The sequence below is a fragment of the Amaranthus tricolor genome, chromosome 10 (genome assembly GCF_026212465.1).
Source record: "Amaranthus tricolor cultivar Red isolate AtriRed21 chromosome 10, ASM2621246v1, whole genome shotgun sequence".
In the NCBI taxonomy this organism is placed as follows: domain Eukaryota; kingdom Viridiplantae; phylum Streptophyta; class Magnoliopsida; order Caryophyllales; family Amaranthaceae; genus Amaranthus; species Amaranthus tricolor.
The window spans coordinates 12,770,247-12,795,260 of NC_080056.1; the positions used below are offsets into that span (position 1 = coordinate 12,770,247).

Sequence of the window (25,014 nt, forward strand, 5' to 3'; positions counted from 1 at the left end):
GATCCGACCCAAAACTCGACCGACCGACCGTTTTCCCAGGTCTAACAAGTAGTGTTATACCGGAGGATAAACATGAAGTGAGAAATCAAAGAACAAATCTGTTTGTTCATGTTATGTAAAGGAATACTTCCAAATTGTTTAAGAGATAAACGTACAATCCAACCAAAACAAATTTTCCAAATTGTTATACTAAATGAAAATTATAAAAGATTACTATCGAATAACACAAAACTACAGAATACTTCAATGTTACATGCAAATCAATAAATTACCTATTAATCTGTTCTCAGCCAGAGTTTCACCTTTAACTTCAGTTCAAGTAGTGAATACCCAATCCCATATATTTCAATGTTGAGAAAAATTTGTTTCCTTTTTAAAATGTCGTCCAATCTTTTTTCAAATCAAGACAATTACAATCAAGTCATTTGAAACCCAGAAAACAAAAGAGGACAGACTGATAGACCCTTCTCCTCGATAAAATCTATTTTTAAGAATTACAAATTTAAAACAGTTTAAACAATCCAAAATTTTAAAAATATTACGGTTCTAAAAGTATCAATCATTGAGCTTTGCAAGTTAGAACTTTTCTTGCTCAAATTTACATAATAAAAATGTCAGTCTTGGGCCCAAACCCTGTCATTGGCGGTATGGAGGCATCGCAGGTGGCTGAGGCAACCCATTTGGATTCTGCATATACATTGATCCAGGCCCAGGACGCATTTCTTGCGGCATAGAACCTGGTGGCATGGTGCCAGGAGGACCAGGAGGTGCCACACCAGGCGTCATGTATGGGTAGTTTTGCATTGGCGTCTGCATGTGCAGATGTTGAGGTGGTGGTGGTTGTGGTGTTGCTGCCCAGCCTCCAGATGATGGTGGTCCTGGATATTGTGCGCCAATATAAGGAGGGCCATTAGCAGCTCCAGGCATTTGAGCTGGTGGCCCAGGAACTGCAGGTTGGATAACAGCATGTAAAGGAACTGTGTAATCTCTGCTTCTGTCATTGTTCACCTGGAATTTGGACATCAAAGTCAACAATATTTACATATTAAGAGAAGTTTAGCATAAACAGAATGTGTATCGAAAATGTCAGTAATTCACCCAACCAAGAATCAAAGAGGTAAACATTTCAATTTTGGTGTTTCATGGTGTCATTTATCTACCAAGAAAACAGTGCACATGTAGCAATAAAAAAAAAAAGTTATGAAATTACCTTAATGCTTAAATCAGTATGGCGGGAATAAGATAGGTGGAGTTTGCAAAACCCTCCATCATATATGCAATGGCCTTCAAGGGATTCTTTTGCAACAACTGCTGTCTGAACATCTGCAGGAGCAAGACATAAAGAAACCTCAATCAGTCAATCTTCAATTCATCCACAATGAAAATCCTTCTGTGTAGCCTAAGGTTAACAGGATTAACACCAAGTATACAATCAACTAGAAAGGACTGCAGCTGAAATGTTTTTGAGCTGATTTATCAGCAGATAGGCGACAGCGCCATGCAGAGGTAACATCATATCAAAATAGTATCTGATTTTGCCGACCCCCCAAAAAAAAACACCCCATACCTGCATCCATAAAACGAAAGAAAACCAAAAATCCCTGTGGTCCAACTACGGTATGAGCACCTATATAGATAAATCCCTAGTTCATTAGAATCAAGATTCAAATCAAATTTAACCAATTATCTATATGTAATGTTTGAAAAATAACCAATGGCATGCATAAGCATTATTGGTTGAAGCCTTTCCCGGATGTTCAGTTGTCATCACCTACACGAAAGGTTAATTCCCCTCCCCTTTTTGCTTGTAGGGGATTCTCCACTTACCACAATATCAAAAACAAAAATAACATGGCATACATAAAAAATTGAAAAATCATTATTGGAGAAAAATATAAAACCTATATACAACGAATCCCGAGTGTCACAAGCTACAAAAGCTTCAAAATGGTAACCCATAGCACAACAGCATTGCTCCATCTCTCATTCTGAAGGTATTATTGTCTTAGTTATTACTTCTTTTTTACATTTCATGAATCAACAGAAATACAATTATGTCATCAAAAAAATCAAATTATACACAAAAGTGACCAAAGAAAGAGCATGCTGTGAAATGTTTTCAAACGACAGCCAGAGAGAAAAAGCGAGGAAGAAAAGGATAGGAGGAGAGAGAGAGAGAGAGAGAGAGAAAGAGAGAGAGAGAGAGAGAGAGAGAGAGGCAGAGAGAAAGAGAGTACTTCCTACCAGTGTATAACTAGCAGCTGCTTTTGAGAAACATGCACACTGCTACAGCAGAAGAAATCGTCAAGGAAAGAGATGCGACCAAGAACCCCAAAGATGATAAACAAATTATATGGCTCATGTTAGAGACAGCAAAAAATGGTAAAGGAATAAGAGAGAAGGATAGACATGAAGGAATTTCAACCCCTTACCACAAGCATATTAAATGGCTGATCTAAATCCATGTCTAGTCCCCTGTGTGCAGCATTATTTAACTTATTAACAATTATAGCTAAATAAATTATCAACTAAAAGGCATGCCCTTGTAGTTGTATGTTGCTATGGATACAGGGTATCAATAAGAACATCTCCTATATAGTGGCCTCTCAAATAGATCTCTTTTCCCATCTATTTTTTCATTGCATAAAAATACAGTACATGGAAATGGAAACATAAAATTGCAGCACTTACCAGGGTACTGAATCAAAGCCTGCAGCCCTCCATTTTTGTCAAACATAGCAATCTTCTGCACAACTCCAAAGGCAGAAAAGACCTAGGCAAGAAAAAGAAAACAGTTGAGGCGGAGAAGTCCTAGGCATTTCGAATAATCCGTACTAAAACGATACGGAAACGCGATTCGAAATACTAAATTAATGATTCTCGTTTCTCGTTTCTCGCTTGCATCAAGATGGAAATATTTCCTTTTTCTTTTATTGTTATGGTTATATTGTATTTTTGTTTTAAAAGAATTTTGATTTATGATTAGTGTTATGATTATATTTCCTATTTATGAGCAATGTATGTGGACAATATGCCCTATCTTAGCCTTTTGCATTAAATTTTGTTTCCTAAGTTTCCAAAGCACCAAAATTTACGTTTCTTGTTTCTCATATCTTTTCTCGTATCAAATTAAATTTTTGATGTGTAAGATTACTTTGAAATAGCCAAACTGTGAAACAAGAACTGTTGACAATACCGTGTGTAAAACATCCAAAGTGACAGCGTACTGCATATTTTCAATCGATGCCAGCAGTACATTACTCTCAGGTTCCAATTTTTTACCATCCACACCCACACCTAGCTACAAAGATTAACAATTGCAAAGCCCGTCAAAGTGTTAAAATAGTGAAGAGAGAAAAAACTAAGCAATTACTCGTTCCATGCAAAGTTAAACTGCAAATTTAACATACAATTAGCATGGCTCATACAATACAATACAACAACAATAATGCCAAAGCATTAATCCCGAAAGATTGGGGTGCTAAATACAATAACAATAACTTTCCGAAATTTCAAATCTGTCCACAGTGAAAAAAATTCCTTTAAAACCCAGAATATTGAGTGCACCCAAAGCCTTGACTGCAACAGATAGGGCCAAGTACATGAGCCAAAACAAATCAATGTGAAGGATAGTCACTAACAAAGTTTAGATAAACACAAAAGAAAACCAGTCCACTATCTTTAATAGAGAAGTGGTTTTTTCAGTCATCCTATAGTAACATGGAATACTGTAATGGATCAGATTTTTTTGGTTTTATAGATCAATCTGGTCTGCTATTGAGATCTTTGTCGGAAAAAATTAAGGCGGGAAAAGCATGCATGAAAATGAGTTAGTCGATCTACCACCACCAAAATCAACCCACCAGCCCCTCTATGAAATCCATGGAAATATCAGCCTAAACATGAAAAGGACCGGTAGCAATTGTAACAATCATGTTAAAGAGCCTTGGGAAGCCTTTTGTTGCTGACAAACAACACATTCAAAAACACAGTTCCGATCTTTTTTGCGCATACCAAACCAAAATCATAGTCTAGCTAATCGCAAATATGTTTTCAATTCTCCAGCATGACCACCCAAAGGAGAATCATGGTACACATGCAACAAAATAGAAATGAAAGGAAAAGTAAGAGACAAGACATATCGTCCTTTATTTTACGCAATTGACCGACATAGAAAAAAATTCTGAAAATATCCGGCAAAAGTGATCGAGCATTGACTGGAAAATTTGAAAAGGATAAAGAATTGTGGCTTGAAAAGAAGGAAAAAAAAAAGATAAGCAAGAAAAGAGGAAGAGGACAAAAAAGAAGAGAAGTATAACACTTGAAAAGTGGTCTAATTTTGGCGAAGAGGTGGCAAAGGAATGGTAGTGATACTCTTGTCAGATGCTGCTTCGCGAAGGACAAAGGAGAGGTGATCGTGATGTGTGTTGGCAAGTCTCGTTGGGGGAAATGAATATCGGAGGGGAAGCTGGCTGGTACTCTGGACTGAAAATCTTTGCCAAGGACGACCGCCTGATAGACAACACAACAGGAAAGGAGGAGGGTGACACTTCAAGAAGTGTTGGCTGAATTTTCATGGGATGAGAGGGGTTGTGAGGTAGCTCATTAATGGTGAGAAATGGAGTGTAGTTGTCAGGGTAAGGAGATGGCAATTGTTTTCTGTCCTAAATGCTCTTACTATTCCAATTTCCATGCGTGCTACATTCCAGGTTTACTTGCACAACTTTTTGTGAGCTGTCATGATACAATTGCCAATTGAGAGCTACAAGGAGATCAGGTTTTAGAAAATAAAGTACCCAATTTTTTTTACACACAATCCTTACTGGATACAGCCAGAAACATTCTTTGCCCACCTTGAGGACAAGGTGGAACTTCAAGGAGTCGGTGGTGTGATTTATTAGGTATAAGGGTAATTATATAAATAGTTCATCTAGTGGTTAGTAAGGGCATTCTTGTAATTAGATCTATTTTCTTTAAATACTCTTGTATTATGCTTTTAGGGGATTCATTCATTAAGAAATTAGGAATAAAAACAGGGGAGCAGGCATTAGCTCGAATATTGCCACAAAAACTTGCTGACATTTTGTTCTTTGAACACATTTGTATTCTTGAGCATTGCAGTTTATTACATGTTCCTTCTTGCTTGACCGTGAACCACTACTCACTCAACATGCCTTTGTTCACATAACGGAAATAAAGCCGAATAAGAGCCTTCAGATGCTCCCAAGACTTAATGATTTCCATTTGATTCTCCAATTGATAGGGCTTGTACACAAGACCCACACAAGAGAAATATTGACTACACACAAACTCAATAAAGTTCCATCTAAAACCAATTGGTAATAGAAGAAATAGCTCATTAAGCTTATATATTAGTCAACTTCTCTCTAATTTTTCGATGTGAGCTCACATGTGAGTTATTTTCCAACACTCCCCTCACATGTGAGCGTTTTTTTTAATTGCACAGGAGTGTCATCCTTTTTGGACCCGTAAGTTTTTTTATGGAAGATTGAGATTTTTTTTTCTAGTTTATCGGAAAATGTCATCTCTGATATCATGGAAAATTTTGTTAGTGTGCTTGTAAACATGAACCACACAAAAGAAGAGTTGACTGCACACAAATCGATAATGTTTGATTTAAAACCAATTGGTAACAAGAAGAGTAACCCATTAAGCTTACATGTTAGTCAACAGCTCTCTAATTCTTTAATGTAGGATCACATAAGGGTTGTTTTCTAACAAGAGCATCACCATCTATACTCAATTGAAAATTTCCCATCAAATATAGGGATATCAATGTGTTTGTGCCTTCAAGTTCCCCTAAATACTAATTATATCTTACATAAGATGGATCTTCATACCACATATTTTGAAAATATTGGTTAATTCATGGTTCATAGTTCGAGGATCCAAACTTTCCACTCGGGTAAGAAGAATTTTGGTTCATTATAGGAAGATGTTGAGAAGGAATGTTTGGATTAATATAAAGTGATTGAGAATTAGGCATATTTAGGGGGTTGACCATAGGTGGAATTTGGAATAGGAGAGAAGGATGGGTGATTTGTATTTAAAATGGCATTGGTGATTGGAATTTGTATGTTAACATTATGATTTTGGTTATGTAAATTTGGAGGATTTTGGGGTTCAAAGATGGGTAAATATGAAGGGTTTTGCAAGTGTGGAGAATTTATGGGTTTGTTTCTATATGTTTTGGTTTTGTGAGGTTGATGAGTTTCTAAATTCAATTAAGGAAAGGTTTTCACGACTTCTTGTAGTTTAGCTTGACCATTAGCAATCATGGCAGTAAGAATATCCTTTATTGCCTTCTAATTCGTGCTCCTTCTTTCCTCATTCTTTCCTCCATAGTAGGGACCTAGGTTTGAATCTGGGAAGGCATCAATTCCTTTAGCATATCAAAATCTTGCTCCAACGTTTCAATTCTTTGCTAATTTGTAGAATTGCCGATGGATTTTTTTTTATTTTATTTTTTTTTTCTTTGAAACTAGTTCTATGAGTAAGATTTTTTGGGTACTATAATTGCAGGATCAAACAAGGTAAATAGAAGGGAAAAGAAGAAAGAAAAAATGTAGTTAAGAGTTGATTTGAGCACAACTTGTTCTCAATTACCACTATTCCATTCACAAGATAAGCATGCTTCCATTATTTTTACTAGGCTATTTAAAGAGCTCATTGGCCAAACTTAGGGTTAGATCCTTTTAGAATAATTCAAGATGCTCTTTACAATACAAGGTACAATACACATTACTGACATCATAACATAAGGAATATTCATATTCTTTAGCTCCTTTTGCATTTGTAACAGATGTGCGTACTCAGCTATTACTTTGGTACGCCTCTTGTATGCGATCATCTCCTTCTCGCCTAATGATGCATGAAAAATACTCCCATTGTCCCGTTAAATTTGCACCTCTTGATAGAGGTGTATATATTAAATTTTAGTTAATAAATAAGACAAATAACTGGAAGATTGAAGAAAAAAATGGATGCAATTAAAAGATAGAATAAATATGTGGATGAATTTAAAAGTGCATTGTGGACCATCAGCAAAAGAGGAAAGGGTGCAAAATGGGACAAACCTAAACAGAAATTGTGTGCAAATTAAATGGGACAAATGGAATATTTCAGGATTAAAGCTAACTCTTTTATTTGAAGGGGGAATAAAAGAAAACAGTTGAGGCTAAGTAAGAAGACACATTTTAGGTAAGCACGCCAAATGCCTACTTGCACGACAAAAACATATTTAAAAAACCTATAGGTTTGTTTGTTCTTTGATTTTTTAATGGGGGAAGTTTATGACCACCCTTATTCTTAATTAAACATTATCTTACCTGACCAGATGCATCTATAGCAGATGGCGCAACAGGAAGGAATGGATTAGTGTAGTCCCTACATAAAAGGGGTGCAGACCACCGAAAGAAGTTAGTTTATGAGACTGCCTATCATATCAATATTATCCACAAATATAATGAAATGCACATTGCCAGACCTGCTGCGGTGACTTTGGAATTTCACACTTAGATCAACATGTGCAGAATAATTTATCCTGAGAGTACACGGCCCTATATGCTCTGGAAGCAGGTATCTAGGTCAACACAAAAGGCAGACTAGAAATCAGCAACGAACCAAAAAAAAGTTCTCACTTCAAATAACATAAACAAACAATTAATCAAGGTTATATAAATGTTTACATGATCACAGTCCAAACTTTGTAAACATAATGACATTATTTGGCAAGTTGTTTGACAAATGTCAGCATATAAAAGGTATCACATAAACTGTAAACCACATGACATTATATTGTTTCAACACCACAAACAAATTATCCATTGAACAGTCATCCATGAAATCCCATGTCTTCTCGATGACACCATATCATAGATGTAATGCAATGCATCTAAATGTAACTCAAGCACCAATGGGTGTTTTGGAAGGAGTTTGAGTTTAAAGGCATCTTTTGAACACACAAGTTACACAAGATCAACAAGATACGATGCAAGAGGATTCTCACAACTTCAACTGATTCCAGCCATTCAGGATCGACATGTAAAGAGAGCGAGCCACAAAAAGTGGACAACGCCTGAAGCCAGACAATAAATCCAAAATCACCTTGGAATGCTTCTTCCATCAAGAGCATTCTTTGCAGAAGATGCTGTATCTGTATCAGAAAATTGAATCAATGCCTGCAAAGGAGAAAGAGAAAACAGTGAGGCTCATTTAAATAGATGTATAGAACAACATCCCCAACCTCTAAAACAACCACGATCAACAAGTAATGAGAAGAAAGTTGATCACCAGAGGATGTGTATTGATGAAAAAAATGAAAGGAAGAGAAAAATGAAGGTGGAAACAGCTTTATTACCTGAAATCCAGCCGTTTTCTCAAAAGTTGTAATCTTATGCACAAAACCAAATGCTGAAAAAACCTGCATCATCAACACAATGATTATGTCAGCCTTCATTTCATCCCACGTCATTCATTATAAATTACAAGAGGCTAAAGTTACATTATGAGAGAACATTTAGTGAAATGCAAAAGGCTTCATCAAAACTAAATTTACAAAGCTTAATGACTTGTGGTGCAAAACCAAACAGACTTGCATCTTATCTAGAAGTAAAACATCCAGAGTTCTTTGGCATATTACATTAGAATGAACTGTACTAAAACTATCACAACGTGCACTATGGACCACAACACGAGTTAGATGCCTACAGTAATCACAAATCACAAATCAACAGCCCTTCACCCACCCTAATTAAAAGATCTTAGCACCTGGTAACACATGTTACTAGAGAAAAAGTTAAAAATTCAAAAAGTTTTTAGATTTTCTATTTTTCTTCATATTCCCAAACGAAGACTCCCTTTCATTTTTTTGTTCTGAATGAGTGCCAACAATCAACATATCAAAGTACCTCATTGAAAATTTAACGAACAGCTTAAGAGACATAGCCTACAAATTCAAAGCCAATAATCTCACAAATCCAGATTTTTCTTGAAATTCAATGAGAACAATCACCATCCTTCATCACAAAGCTTCAATAACAAAAACTTCAAGAGAAAGAATTTAAACATACTTGCATAACAAAAGAAAGATAAGAAACTAAAAACACAAATTTATACTAGTTATATATAAATAGACAAATACTAACCATTAAAAACACAATAGTACTCAAAACATAAAACACGAGTATTATTGAAAGCAATTATTACAATAATTGTTTAGTAAAAGCAACAAACTAAACAGAAAGAGGAGATGCCACAAGAGGGGAGAAGATGAACAACTGTACAGCATAATACACGCCCATAAATCTTTTTCCCAATGCATTATGCTGCCATCGAAGTTAGATAATTAACAATTTCTTTCTAATCCATTTACATTCAAGTAAAATATGCAATTTAGAGTATGACCAGCCATAGCCTAGTCCGAAAAACTAACCCCGAGGATCCTTGCAGGCAACATATAATGTCAAATATAAACATCTTAATGACTTACCAAGTGTAAGCAGTCTATACTGACTTGGCGAGCTTCATCTCCCTCAATTGTCACTAATAACACATTTCCTGCAGTGTCAGCAGTGGTCTTATTATTCACAACTTCTTGCCTGTTGGAGTACTGCAGGTAAACTGTTTTTCCACGTATTTGTGCAGGTTCTGATGATGAAGCATAGTATGATATCATGGAAATGGCTTGATTAAGGTCCGCCTAGAAAACACATAAACATGTTAATGAGTAATAACATTTCTGATCAAAAACTTGAGTGACAAAAATCGAATCCTGCAAATTCTTGCATCGCAAACAATGAAATTAGTATCCCAAATCCTCAATGATCTTAGTAGTTAAGATTTACAATGCATTATACAAAGGAATTTTTGCATTTACACAATCATGTCATCACATAAAAGTCTTTTGCTTACTTCACAAGCCAAAATGATATCAAAAAGGGTGAAAAGCTCACAAGATTCGAGTTACTCACCTCAATGATGAATTTTAAATAGAAAAATAATCAACTTATTTCTTATCAACGATTATATATAACTTTCTACTCCTTTCTTTCTATAACTACTTCTTTCAAAGGGAGATATCACGATGTCAACACAAGAAAGAAAAACAATGTTAAAAGTACTAACAAATTCGATGAAAGCTTGATTCTTGTTGGCCCCAACATTGCACTTTGTGTTGACAACTTTACCAAAAGGCTTCCCCAATTCAATCAGCTCTTCCTCTGTGCATTCCCAAGGCAAATTTCTCAAGTGAAGCACCTTTGAAGGGGTTTGGGTGTAACGAAACTGTGGCTGACTCGACACAGAAGCCATTACACAAGTAAGCCCGACACAAAAGGAGCCAAACAAACTCCTGCAACATAATTCCATAGATAAATGGAAAATTCTACCATAAGAGAATAACTTATCAATCCATATTATCAAAAGCCATGTTATCTAACTTGCTACCTATTTAGTAAACTTAGCCAAAGAGGAATAGCTTTCCATATTCCAATTCACTATTCAAAAATTACAATTCACAATTCATAAGAAGATTCAAGGTTTGACAAACATTTTCTACCATTGAAAGAGAAATTATAATCGGATTTCACAATCTTGACATTTAAAACAAAAAATCTAGTGTCTTTGCCAGGAATATTGTTGTAGATAACATTTATAACTGCCTTCTAAAAAGCAAATTCTAAAAAGAAAAACCGTCTTGTAAAAACTATAATCTAAAAACACCTACCAAGGCGTAGCATTACTTTTAAGCTAAAACAATTATGTAATTCCGTGATTGGCATTATTCTTGTTGTTGGTCAGGAGTCATAAATTTCCAAAACAACTTTATGCTACTACATGGAGTATATGCATATCCGCGGATATGCACGGCTTATTTATGCCGTCATTTTATCCCATTTTTATCCTCAGTGATCGACATAACTAAGTAAGTACCCCGGCATCTTACCAACAATGAAATTAATTAGTAATGGAATAGCATCAAATACTCTTTTCGAGACTTAAGTAAGTACCCCGGCATCTTACCAAAAATCCAAATATTATTATTCAATCTGAAAACACAAAAAAAAAAAGAAAGAAAAAAAAAAGAGGAGGGGTGGGGGGGGGGGGGGGGGGGGAACCTCTTATCAAAAATCAAAATCTGGAAAACTAGAAAATCTGGAAACCTCTTATCAAGAATCAAAATCTCAAAAATCATATATTATTATCCAATTAGCTATACCACATATAAGAAAAACCCTAAAAAAAACTACAGCAAGCTTTGATAGAGAAACCTCTTATCAAGAATCAAAATCTGGAAAACTAAAATGCAATCAGAAACAAAAAAGTCGATGAACCTCTTATCAAAAATCAAAATCTGGAAAACTAGAAAATCTGGAAACCTCTTATCAAGAATCAAAATCTCAAAAATCATATATTATTATCCAATTAGCTATACCACATATAAGAAAAACCCTAAAAAAAACTACAGCAAGCTTTGATAGAGAAACCTCTTATCAAGAATCAAAATCTGGAAAACTAAAATGCAATCAGAAACAAAAAAGTCGATGTTTACAAAAGTTAGGGTTTTGTAAAAGAAGCGATGTGGATTAACTTACCTGATATGTGAATTGGAGTAACAACGAATCTATCGGAAGAAACTAATGTGTGCGAATATATTAGGGTTCTAGAGAGGAAGGAAATTTTGGGATCGAATGTTAGAAAAGTAATGATTATCTGAATCCATAATTTTATACAGCAAACAAAACTCACCAGCAGATTTACGCTTTACTTCTTCAGGCGTACTTTAGCAGATTTCACTAGATCATAGAGGGAATTTTTTTTTATTAATAAAAATTATAATGATTCACATATAGAAATTGTAATAATCAAAGTTTATGGGATAGATAAAAGACGACAAATCATATTCTAGAAAATATGGCTAAACAATCTATGTGCTTGAGAGATATTTGTAAAGGAAAGCGAGACAATAAAAAAAACAGTTGCTCTTAGACGAGACGGCCTTATAATGAGACTGTCAATTTAGACCGGCCCAATTCGCGCGTGTAATAACTTGGGCATTTTTGTTTTTGGTAAACATGGATATCTTCCATACGCATCCAAAGATGAGCTGGAGAGGTCTGATTTGGAATAAAGTGGCTATCCCACGAGATAGATTTTATATGGCTTATGGCATTGGGGAAATTCAAAACCAAAAACAAGCTATAGGGGTAACATCAGACAACTTATGCCCCCTATGCGATGCAACAAAGGAGAGTATTCATCACATTTACTTTGAGTGCCCCTTCGATTAAAGATGTTTAGATGAAATTGAGAAATAGGCGGTATCAGATTTAAACCCATTATAAAGATGAGCCTCCGGAAATACAAACTAAACAGTTACAACAACGTATTATAAGCGCCAATTGCCAAATATACTTCTACGGTTTATGCAATTTGGAAATACATAAACTCAACTATCTAGAAAGGCTTTGTTCCGACCCCTAAATCCAGCTAAACAGTTACAACAACGTATTATGAGTGCCAAATATACTTCTACGATTTATGCAATTTGGAAATACAGAAACACAACTATCTGGAAAGGCTTTGTTCCGACCTCTAAATATGTTGCTTCAAGGATCAGAGAAGAGATGTTAATTTCATCTTGCAATTTTCATTTTAGTCTAATTTATCAACATTCACCTTCAAAAATATTTAACTCTAGGGCTGAACAAAGTTTGGTCAAAATCGCAAATCAAATCGAATCAAATGTAATTCAAGTATTCGGTTTAGTCTATAGTCTAAATGGTTTGGTTCTGCTTTTAAACAATTACGGTTTTCGGTCAGATCTAGGTTTCGAAAATTTAAGATCAAACCGGACCATAAAACCATAATAAAATTAGACTTAGGCTGCTAGGTCCTACTTTAGAAATAAACTTAAGCACAATAAAATTGTGAAGTAAAAAGTAAAAAACCCTAAATTAAAATACAGAAACTTTCATCACACAAAACATACTGATACTATCACTGAAAACATAAAAATCATTGCGACACCTTCCTCTTTCTTTATACCTTTTACTTTTTCATTAACTCTCAAATGTTAATTTTCAAGACGAAATCAAGCGCATAATCTTGTGATGTAAATATTTTACTCTCTTTAAGGATTTTATAAGTTTGTATTTGTTGTTTTTTTGAATTATTTTTGATTTTTTTATGATTGATTTGTTTCTGTTGTTCAATTTTTCTTTATTTTTTGGTCTATAGTTTTTTTTTGAATTGTTCTTGATTTTTTGTTGATTTTTCATCAATAATCTTCTGTTGATTTTTTGATTTTTCAGTCTATAGTAGTGTAGTTCTGTTAGGGTTTCTCTTTTTTTTTCATTCTATAGTATTTTATTTTTCGAATTTTCAATTGATAATTGTGACGTACAGGTATTATTGTTTCAATTTATAGCCTTAAAGAAAATTGTTTTGATAAATATAGATGAATACATTAAATTACTAAAAAAAAGTGCTTTAAAAAGAAAAAAATTATAAACCAGACCAGAATATAGAATGGTCTGGTCCGGTCCAGTGTTATGATTGGTCTGTTCTGGTCTGAAAATTTTCAGATTGAATTTCTAGTCTGGTCAGATTTTTATGTCAAACTAGACCAAACCGGACTGTGTACGACTCTATTCAATTTGGTGCCAATAAGTGAAAAATCATAACAAACGTCTTATCAAAAATTGTATCAATTGATTTCATTTTTACTTGTTAAGTAACCAACTAAAATAAAAACTTGAACTGACTGTTAAAATCCAATATATTATACATTTTATCATCCCTTCTTAAGAGCCCTTGACAAAAAGTGCGGATGCAACTCATACTCACCTCATATATTGTGCTAAGTATTCTTCATGAAATGAGAGCTAGAAGATATTGAATTGGTTTCTTGACATACTATACAATATAATAATATATGACCTATCATGAGCTTTAACCATCAACCTAGGCTATAGTGAGATTATAGAATATGTTGTATATTCTAACACATGTCTAAACTTTAAATACTATAAATAGAAGTGTAAATGCAACACGAACCATCCTCGTATACCTGAAACAAAATATTTTATTTAAAATGATAAAAAACTAAAATTCAAACTTATAACCTCTTATCGCGTTACTTTTGATATTATTTTAAGAAGTCAACTCAACTAAAAACTTTTGTTACTAATGATTGTATATACTCTTATCACTAATTCTAGTTTGTTTAATTCATTATTCCTCTTCTTTTCCCCATGATTTTGTTAAATTAGTTATAAGGTTAATCAAAGAAGTGGAAAGAGGGGCTATATTCAAAGTAGAGGTTATATAATCAAAGTTGGATAGGTAATATGACTATTTTTAAAAGATTTGTAGGTAATATAATAATTTGAGACAATTATTTTTAAGACCCTAGATCATAGAGTACCTAGCACGAGCCATCTCAAGTACCTTACACAAGATTTTAGACCTAAAACAGTCATTTATGAGCTTTTAGGCAAAAACATTTATGTTATATTACCACTGTTCTGAAATACTTGCAATTGATAATGACATTTTAGTAATATATTGTGTGGAAAATAATCACTATCAATAACAAATATCTATATGCTAGGTCTAAACTAGCAATACGGCTACTTAGACTAGACCAATTAATAGGCTATGGAGTAGCATCTATTGAAAGCATCGTGTACAACTTAGAACAATAGAAACAACTGCCGAAACCATCCAACCATTTATCATTATGGAAAGTATTTCACGTACATTGCTCCCTAAATATATATGATGATGCCTTTAATTTTCATGTGTTACCAACAAGAACATCTTTATAAGGGGTGGCTTGAGTAGATGTATTTGGCTCAGGAACTTGTAATCTACGCCCAGGTGGGTTATGCTCGATTAGAGGTCTCTGGCCTTCTCTCGCTCGAATCAGCCTCTCTTGAGCCCCTCCTCGCAACTTCTCTAAACGTAGTCCATTCATTTGTTGCATCTTGAACACCTTTACTACATTCATCAATCCTCCTAGGAACAATAATAAGCTTCCAAATATACCCAACCATACCCATATTCTTCCCTGCAAGAAATACAAAACGTTAAACATTATACGCTAAGAAAATAGGTAAAAATGACTAAAAGTGGGTCTATTATGGGTAAGCAATCAAGTCTAGATTAGGATCTAGACCAAATCTAGTCTTTGACCCACATAAGGGTTTAGTGTGGGCCTTTGAGCCAAGTCTGAATTGGGCATGGGTTTACGCCATAGATCTAAAACTTTAGACCAGACCTATGCTAAAGTTAACACAATATGTTGCTTTTTATGATGGAATTTTCTGACTTTTTTAAATTTGAAAATTTATTGCTACCATGTGGAACAATAGAAAAGAATTGATATATAGAATATATTAAGTTTTTTGACAATAATTAGTTCAACTCTACGTTTAAGTCAAAAAGTAGTTGGTCCACAAATTATTTTAACTCTACGTTTAACTCACAATACAATAACATAACAAAAGCACTAAAATACCCTTAAAATTCTTATAATTTCGACATCACTCACCTAAAATCCCAATTTCACCTTAACTCATGCTTCACCTCATTCTCGCAAGTTAAACACAAATTCTATCTCCAAGAGTATGCATTTAAATAAGTCTTATATAAAATTTCACAACTTAACTCCATCAAATCATCTTGAAACCCATCTTTCTAAAATCTCTAAATTTAACATATTAACACATTCTTCATTGTCGAATTCCAAAACTAATTCAAAAGTAGGTTTAATTATCATCTCTCACCCTCCCTCCCCAAAACCCACTCAAAAGAAAGTAATTTGTAGTTTCAAAGTCAAAATGATTTCAAATCACATTTGAAACCAAATCAAATGTAAATATTGTGAATGTTTAGTTTTCTTAATAAAATGTTTGACATACAAACCGTTTGTTTTAATGGGGTTCACAAGGGAATAATCGAAAATCTCCTAGAATATATACGTATATATACAAGCCTAATATACACTAGGTAAAAGAAGAAATAGAATAACTAAAGGAAGTAACTAATTACATAAATTGGCAAGAAATAATCAAGGCAAATAAGTAGGAGATCACAGTTGGAGTATGCCTTGATTGTAGGTGATAGCTATGGTTATGAACGATCATGAATTTGTCCGTGTTTTCCTTAACATGTTCCCACAAGATGGACGACAATGTAGAGTCTCCAATCTTTTAAATTAACATACTTACTCATGGTATTGGTAGTGCAGTCGACCAATCATCTTGATACACAATTATTATGCGTAGTTTACCTTCTTGAACACATTTTCAAATGAAGTGATAGTTCACTCCAAGATGCATGCTTCATACGCAATTAGAACACGCGGTTGGCACTTAGTCTCATTGTACCAACGTTGTCATAAAAGAAAACTAGAATATGAGTAGCTTGACGAGGGGAGATGCCCAATCAAGTTTTATTTCAGTTTAAGCAATTGAGAGATACTTTGCTTTAGTGGAAGAGCGAGCAACAAATTGTTTCTTTAAGCTCCATGAGATTGGGCTAGCACCAAGGTAACTAATTTATACACATGGTGAAACAAAATATCAAGATCTCCAGCCCGATCAATAATTGAGAATGCATAAAGGGACAAGGAAAAGTGAGATGAGAGGTTAAGAACCAGAACAACAGTGCATTGACGAAGGAAATGTGATGGTTGGTTTATGAATGAATAGGGATAATTTATTGTCTCAAAGCCTCCCAATAAGAGTGCAATAGGGGGTAGGGTCATCAAAAGAGTTGCTAGACATAAGATTAAGAATAGTAATGGTTAAAGATAGACAAAAGTGATGAGGATGTTGTTGGTCAATGAAACTTAGAGGTTGGATCATAAACACATCCTCTGTGAAAGTGCCTTAAAAAAAGGTATCATTAATATTAGGTTTCTTAAGATTCCATTGATGAAAGACAATATGACAAGATTATGTGAACGATTGAAGGTTTAATTACTCAACTAAAAGTTTTGGTATAGCCCAAAATGGAGCATCGGTGAAATCCTTTATTAGGAGGCAAGCCTTGTAGCATTCAATGGTTCCATCTGATGAACCAAAGGTTTTTTATTAGGAGAGAATGGAAGAAGGTCTCGATGCCGTTAGACATGAGTTTGAATATATTGTTTTCAACATAAGTTTGGTATGATAAGAAGGAACAATAAGTGTAGTGATGTTGGTGTTAGAGTTGTAATGTTGGCAGAGGCAAGGGCATGGTTGGCTGGAGTAGAGTACAGGTAGTATAGATAGATGAGGAGGGAAGGGCAACAGAAGTCTTGGTCGAAGGGGATGGCATAATAGGAAGAGTGAAGCAACACCACTTATTGGGTGTGGGAGAAACAAGAATAGTGGAAGGAATGCTAACAAAAGAATTGCTGTCTACGACAAATCAAACATGTATAGAAGAATGTTTAGAAGAAAAGATGGGTTTGTGGTAGTGGGATTGATGCATAACTAGGCATGTTGAGTAGGAGGGTAGTCAAGGAAGACGCAAGCTTAAGATTTTGGATCAAGTATATGCTTGGTGTATGGCTTAAGCCATAGATAGCATAAGAAACCAACGTTTTAAAGAAAATAGTGGTTGGGAAGTGTACTAAACAATTTGTGATATAGACTAGTGGCATAAGAAGTAGCGTACGCATGTGATTGATGAATAGGTGGCCTTTATGCCTACAAAAGACCAATATGTTAAAGACATTAAGGCATGAGAGAGAAGAGAGAAGAGAAAGTGAAATGTGTAGAGAAGATGTAAGGTGAGCAATACCTTATTGAGATAGTAGAGGGTAAGTTTTTAAAGCTCACCATTACCTGATCGTATAACATTTTGATTTGATTTATTAAATTTCTTTTCAACAAGGGCTTCAAATTTGGTGAAGATGGCAAGAGTATTAGATTTGTTGCACAAAGGATAGAGCCATATATATATGATGTGGTTTGGTGATCAACAAAAACAACATAATATTTGGAATTTCAACAGGAAGACCATACATCACTATAAACAAGTTCAAGAGGAGAAGAGCTAGTGAGACTAGAAGTGACAGAAGGCAATTAGTGAGATTTATTAATAAGACATGAATTACAATGCAAAATAGTAGCATTAGGATAACATGAATGACTAAAAATTTTATTGAGAATCTTGATGGATAGGTGCCAAAAATGATGATGCAAATCATGCGAAAGTTGGAGCTAAGTAATAAAGTTGGATGGGGAAATCTTAGACCATTCATGAACACCATCGACTCTTTGACCTTGGTGAAGAATAGTGCCACTACTAGGATCCTTAACAAAAAAAAAGGAATTGGAAAATTCAATATTAACTTGATTTTCTTGCCAACGTAAGGAAAGTGCAAGATAAAGTGCTTATATTAGTGGTGACATGGTGACTTGCGCCGCTATCAAGAAGCCATGTAGATTTTTGAGAAGAGGTAGTACCAACTATGTTTGCTTGAGCCGATTTGAGTATTAAGGGATGGTATGGGAGGGATAGTAATGGTTGGTTGGAGTTGGCGAAAAATGGGGCAATATGCAAGACATGTCCTTTGGTGTACACCATTAACATTTACCCTCAAAAGATTTGAATGTGATGGCAATTGTTGCAAGATCTTAGGTGGGTTGTTATTATAAGAAGGAGGGCACAATAAGTTATGGTAAGGTTTGTAGTGGCAGGAAAGGAGGAGAAAGGAGATTTTCGTTATAGACGATGCTCTTTGTTGAGATGTTTTTCATGAAAGGCTTCAAAGGAAATATGACTGCTACGATTTTCAAATGGCATCAGCAACTGTTTGGTTGCCAATCACTAATATCTTCATGAGGGACAAGATGTGCAAGAAGTGCAAGTTTATCTACTATGTGATTAACTTGTTGTACGTAATTAGCAATACAGAGAGAATCTTTGTTGGTTTGGCGAAATTCGTTCCTAAGTTGTTGTGTGTGAGTGCAAGAGGGGTTTGCATATGTGAGAGCAAAGGATTTCCCACGCCTCTTTAGTAGTGGAATATTAATAAGGAGTCTAGGGGTTGTGGAGAGAGTACCAACTAAGTCTTTATAAAAAATTTTGTGCAAAATCAAGAATGGTGTCCTAAATTAGGTTCTTGTTAATCTAGAGTTGAGAGTACCAACTAAGTCTTTATATACAAGTCTTCATAGGAGGGAACCATCAATGTAGAGTGTAAGTGATAACCAATAAATAAGGCTTCAATTAAGATTTCCATGTAAGATAGTTTGGCGTAGTAAATTTTTGAATGGAATAGTGTTCATGATAATGAGAGATTTGAAGGGTTCATTTGAGTTAAGAATGAGAGATTTGGAGATGTCTAGAAAAAAAACAGAGGTGAAGCACCAAAAGGAGGTCTATCGGGCTTATAATGTGAATGTTTAATTTTATAAAATAATGTTAGGCGTACAAACCCTTTGCTTATTTACAAGGGAATAATGAAAGATCTCCTAGAATATTTACACATATATATGCGTTTTAAAGACTAGCTAAAAGAAGGAATACAATAACCAAAGACGATAACTAATTACATAACTAATGTTGGAGATCACATTAAAACCAATGGAATATGCCTCAATTGTAGGTGATTGCCAATGGTCAAGATTGATCATGGATTAGTTGTGTTCCTTAAAACATACTTCTTTAACATTTAAGTCTTTCTCATACACCCACATAATACACTATTGTTATGTTTGATAACAAGTAATTCAAATTACGTATCTCAATTGTAAACTAATAAATGATGAATTTGCGAAGTATAAGATTTGGATGGTTATCAACAAATTCTCAACTTCTAACTAGTGTAAAAAGTGTTTATTTGTGGATTTGACAAACACCTCCAGCATTAAGTGTTTATTTTAATCAAATGGCCTGGGCCATGATTAGGTTAGGCCCTATATTCACCTAGACGTAAAGACTTGGACACGATTTCAACATTCTCAACAAATTAATATAAAAATGATTGAGAAGCTTGGTAAGACATAAAAAGAACTTACAAGTAACATGATACCATGGAAAATCGATGTTGATTGCTCACGACGATTGATGATGGTAGCAACTACAAATAATAAACTTGCGAGTAGAAATGGAATATTGACACACTCTTGTAATATTTGAACGTGTCCATCAGCTCTTTCATAGATTTGACAAGAATTGTGTATTGAACCAATAAGCCATAATACTGGTCCAGCTATCAGCATATTCAACGCATGTTTCTCTAGTTTGTAACCAATTCCTTTCTCTTCCTGCCAACCATTATAACCATTATTTTTCAGAAACTTATCGAACACGTGATTATTAGTTGTGGAATATAGGATGCAAAACTATTAATACCTTCAACTAATCAATTTTTAGAAATCCCTAATAAATTAAGCAAATTACTAACTAGTACCTTTCGTAAATCAATTTTTAACCTCTATTAAACAATAATGGATTTGACAGATTAAATTTTCACAAAAATTCTCATTTAAGAAGGTTTTATCATAAGACTATTCTAAATTGAGCTACATAGTCCAACTAAGTTGATTAAAACATCCATGTTCGTACTTAAAATACTTAGTTTTAATTGATTAATGTTTAACAACATCATTTGAATATTAGAATTGAGATTTTGGATGTTAAAGCCTTCAATTTTTATAAAATTTTGACTCCTTATATGTATCAAGTTGAGACAGACTTAGTCAATGACTTTTTGGTTGAGTTTTTAGTCGAGTATGGGCTATTGGCCAATAAATAATTAAAAATTGTGTAATAGCTTTTACACAAATTGTTGTGAGAGAAGGCCTATTATATTTTGTTAAATGAAAAATATAGTATAACTGTACGCTTATTCGGTAGGGTTTTAGGATAGCTTAAGGAGGCATTTAGGATACGTCAAGTATGTGTTCACAATATGTCAAGAGGTATTTTAGCATGTTGAAATTATCAAGTAGGTTTTTTTAATCACTTGATTGTTGTAAACCTCAAACACCTAATTGATACAAGTCAAAACACCTATTTGGCATACCTCAAATAACTACTTGACATACCTTAAATACTTACTTTACATACCCATACTCATACTTAATATACCTTTTACACTCACTTGACGAACCCTAAATAAATGCTTGGTGTACCCCAAATACATACTTGGTATATTTCAAATCCCTACATGACATATCTTAAACACCTACTGATATACCCAAAATACCTAATTAGTACATCACAAATACCTACTTGGTATACCTCAAACACCTATTTAAAAACCCAATACCTAGTTGATATGCCCAAAATCCTTGCTTGGTATATCTAAAACCCCTACTTGATATACTTGACAACCCCAAATAACTACTAGTATACCTCAAATTCCTACTTGACAAAACCTAAATACCCTACGATATAGAGGGATGTTTAAAAGATAATTAAGTAGCAAACTTTTTAATTATTAATCAATTTTTGTAGGCGAGGCCTCCTAAAGCCATCTCTTAGGAGAGACGGTCTCCCAAGAAGTATTAATGTAACTTCTAATTCAATTGAAAAGCTAACTTTTTAGCTGATTTTAAGTCAAAAAAAACTTTGTAACTTATTGGCTTTACCTCTTTCTAATTTTTTGTTTTGAAAAGAGAATAAATTCTTCGTAGCAGTTGACTAACAACAAAAAGAAGCCAGGGAGTATTGTAACACCCAGCAAGTAATTGCCAAATAACCCCATGGTCTGCTTTTTTTTCTTTTTTTTTTTTTATAACAAAATAATTAAATAGAATATTTATATTTGAATATCTAAATTCATACTTCCATTAATAGAATGTTATAATTAGTTGAATATCTTAATCCATCCTTTCATACAACTCCCTACGATAGTGAGCAATTATCCCATTGATTTTTAACCCTATTCATTGATTACTTTCAATTTGTATTTTACTCAAAATTTAAATGTAAAAATACATATTGTTAGAGATCTTATTATTCATCTCACTAGAAATTTTATTATGAACAATTAAATCTATTAGAATATGATTGAATGTAAAACCATTAGCCAGGCTCATTATATATTTTTTTAAATATTTTCAAAATATAGTAAATAAATATTAAAAATAATATTAATACACATTTAATATATTGAAAGTAAGCATTAAAAATACGATAAGTAAGCATTAAGATAATGTAAATATAATGTAAATAGACATTAAAAATAAGATAAGTAGACATTAAAAATAAGATAAGTAGTATTAATCTTTAATCTGAAAACCAAATGGGAACTCAATAATAAAAGCCAAATTATAAATAAAAGAAAATAAGTAGATTAGAAAAATAAAAATACCAGAATAAAAAGGAAAAGAATGGGCAGGAATGAGAAAATGGAACCCAAAGCTTGAAGAAGAGGGACAGCAAACTCAACAAGGCCTAACTGAATATCATACTCAACTAAAACAAACCTATAATCAATTCCAGCAAGGTGAGCAATCAGATCATGGACATTAACAAGTGTGATCAGAAAGTAAGCAATTAATAGAAGAACAAGACCAGATTTTGGTTCCCATGAAAATTGGGCCAGATAACCCATGAATAAGACAACAGTAGCAAACAAGTAAAGCCCAGCATTCATGTATTCTGATCGATTCCTTACTAATCTTGGCCCGTACATTCTGTTCTCTCTTGCACTTGCCAATTTCACCATTTTTATGATCTAGCTAGCTACTTTGGTACAAAGCTGAAATATATTACCATGAAAATGTTATAATTTTGTTTGTTTTAATGGGAAGATTGGAAGAGGAATTAAGTGGGATGTAAAGAGTCAGAGATGGAGAAGGTGACGAGGGGTTTGAAACTTGTTTTGATACGTGTCTTCATGCATGGAAGTTACACGTGTGTAATTTACAATGTTTTTCATGTACTCCAATTTTATTTTTTTTTTCAATTTTGTTAATACATTTAAATTTAAGGTTTACCAAATTATAAGGATTTTTTATGTGGTAACTATACTTTTAAAAAATTCGCATGGTAACTCTAAGGTTTACCAAATTGTTACACTGTGACTTTTTTGTACATAAAATGTTAGCAAACGTTAATTTTGACTACTGTACGGCTATTTATGCGACTCAACGTTTTAAATTCTATTAGTTTCAATCTTTTTTCCAAAACATAAACCTTAATTCTACCATTTTTTATCCAAATCACCATTTTAAATGGTGATTTGGATAAAAGATAGTAGAGTTAGGGTTTATGTTTTGGGAAAAAGATTAAAACTGATAGAATTTGAAAGTTGATTCGCATAAATAGGCGTACAACTGCCTTTAAACTTTGAAATTAACGTTTGCAAACGTTTTATGTGCAAAAAAGTCACGGTAGAACAATTTGGTAAACCTTTGGGTTATAGCGTGGATCTTTTACAAGTTTTGGTTATCACGTGGAAAACTCAAAATCTTAAAATTACTGCGTAAAATTTACCTAAATTTAAATTCAGATCCCTTTTATGAGAGGTGTGGCTATAAGACCAATTAATACAACAAGTCTGAATATGTATAATTTAAATTGAAAAAAGATAATTGACTGCAACAATCTCATGGTTATCAAAAAAAATAAAAATTATTTATGAATTTACAATTTATTTTATATCATACTGTAAGAAATACGTTTATACTATGTAATATATATGTGATAACTCATAATCCGTATATTGTGATCTTAAATTAAGGATGAATGTAATTTCATTATGTTTGAATTCTTTAAAAAAAAATTATTATGTTTGAAAGTGTTTCTTCCATTGAAAAAATCAATATTTTTCCGTCTCAAAGCTCTATATATTTTGTTGTCTTGATAGCTTGTGATTATGATTATTTTTTATATTTATGGATATTTGTATGATTCTAGATCTTTAAAAACAGTCTATTAAAGTTAGGTTAAATTAGGTTTATTTTTGGGTGGGGTTAATTTTAGATTGAACTCTATCGGTTTCAGCTCAACTCATGGATCAATAATTTTAAAAATCTATATACTTTCTTCGTTTCTTTTTAAATGTTTCATTTGTTTTTAGGTTACTATTTATTAATCCCTTTTTATTTGTATTTTATTTTTAATATATATATTAAAACATAGTCAAAGGAGAACATGTTTGATTCGTCTCAACATAAGATTTATTAATACTAATTCTTAACATTTTAAATTATACATAATTATAGCTATTAGGTATTGAATTAGTATATTGACAAACGTAAAAAAATAAATGAGACATTTGAAATGAAGCAAAGAAAGTATATAATTATTTGATGTTTACAAAAATATATGTATATCATTTTACATCAATATATTTTCTTATAAATTAGGACATATACATGGATTTTAACCTGCAACAAAAAAACTTGACTAGATATTGAGTCCTGAGTCCTGACTAAACATTTTGACAAGAAACTTAAAAAGTTGAAAGAGAACAAGTCAAATGCGGCCAGTTGCGGGTTATGATCGGCTTTGACCAAATTTTTATTGGTAGAGTTATAAGTCAAACTTTTTGTATTATGACTCACTAAGTTTTTGCCCGATTTCAAATCCATTTTTGGTTTGATTAAAGAAAATATTTGTTCTTGTTATCAAAAGATATCATAAAATCTTAGGTGAGATCGTTTTACTTGTGAGACATATTCTATTGAACCTGTCTAAATATTTTATTTCATTTAACTAATTTGAAGATAAGGTCAATTTCAAGACTTAAAAAACTAATTTCAAGTATTTGAAATTGACATTTTGAGTCACAAAATTTGACAATTTCAAGACTTAATAAAAGAGCTATTTTAAGACTTAAAAGATCGATTTCAAGACTTAAAAGACCAATTTAAAAACTTAAATATAATTTCTCAATTTGTATAATGACTGAAATATTAAAATTAGTATTAAAAACTTTAAAATTGATTTTTTTAAAATTTATTTTTTAAGTCTTGAATCTGACTTTTTAAGTCATAAAATTGGTGTATCAAAACTTTTTAAAAAAAACCATGA

At 33.2% G+C, this 25,014-nt stretch overlaps 2 protein-coding genes across 3 annotated transcripts; both read right to left on the reverse strand.

Moving 5' to 3' along the window:
• Nucleotides 1-222: 222 nt before the first annotated feature.
• Nucleotides 223-11,896, reverse strand: LOC130825532 (polypyrimidine tract-binding protein homolog 2-like). Of its 2 annotated transcripts, none has more exons than XM_057690803.1 (11): nt 11,616-11,850; nt 10,147-10,372; nt 9,512-9,721; nt 8,381-8,443; nt 8,128-8,201; nt 7,508-7,603; nt 7,350-7,407; nt 3,197-3,301; nt 2,692-2,773; nt 1,211-1,323; nt 223-1,008 (listed from the first exon to the last, which is right to left on the reverse strand). In XM_057690803.1, the coding sequence occupies exons 2-11, from the start codon at nt 10,330-10,332 to the stop codon at nt 637-639; spliced, it is 1,359 nt and encodes a 452-aa protein (XP_057546786.1). In that variant the 5' UTR covers nt 10,333-10,372; nt 11,616-11,850; the 3' UTR covers nt 223-636. The 2 variants fall into 2 exon arrangements, with proteins under 2 accessions (XP_057546786.1, XP_057546787.1); XM_057690804.1 differs by having other exon boundaries at nt 326-1,008; nt 11,770-11,896.
• A 2,913-nt stretch (nt 11,897-14,809) lies between these two features.
• On the reverse strand, nt 14,810-22,702 carry LOC130825533 (uncharacterized). Its single transcript, XM_057690806.1, has 3 exons — nt 22,346-22,702; nt 20,043-20,291; nt 14,810-15,094 (listed from the first exon to the last, which is right to left on the reverse strand). The coding sequence occupies exons 1-3, from the start codon at nt 22,700-22,702 to the stop codon at nt 14,822-14,824; spliced, it is 879 nt and encodes a 292-aa protein (XP_057546789.1). The 3' UTR covers nt 14,810-14,821.
• Nucleotides 22,703-25,014: the final 2,312 nt, after the last annotated feature.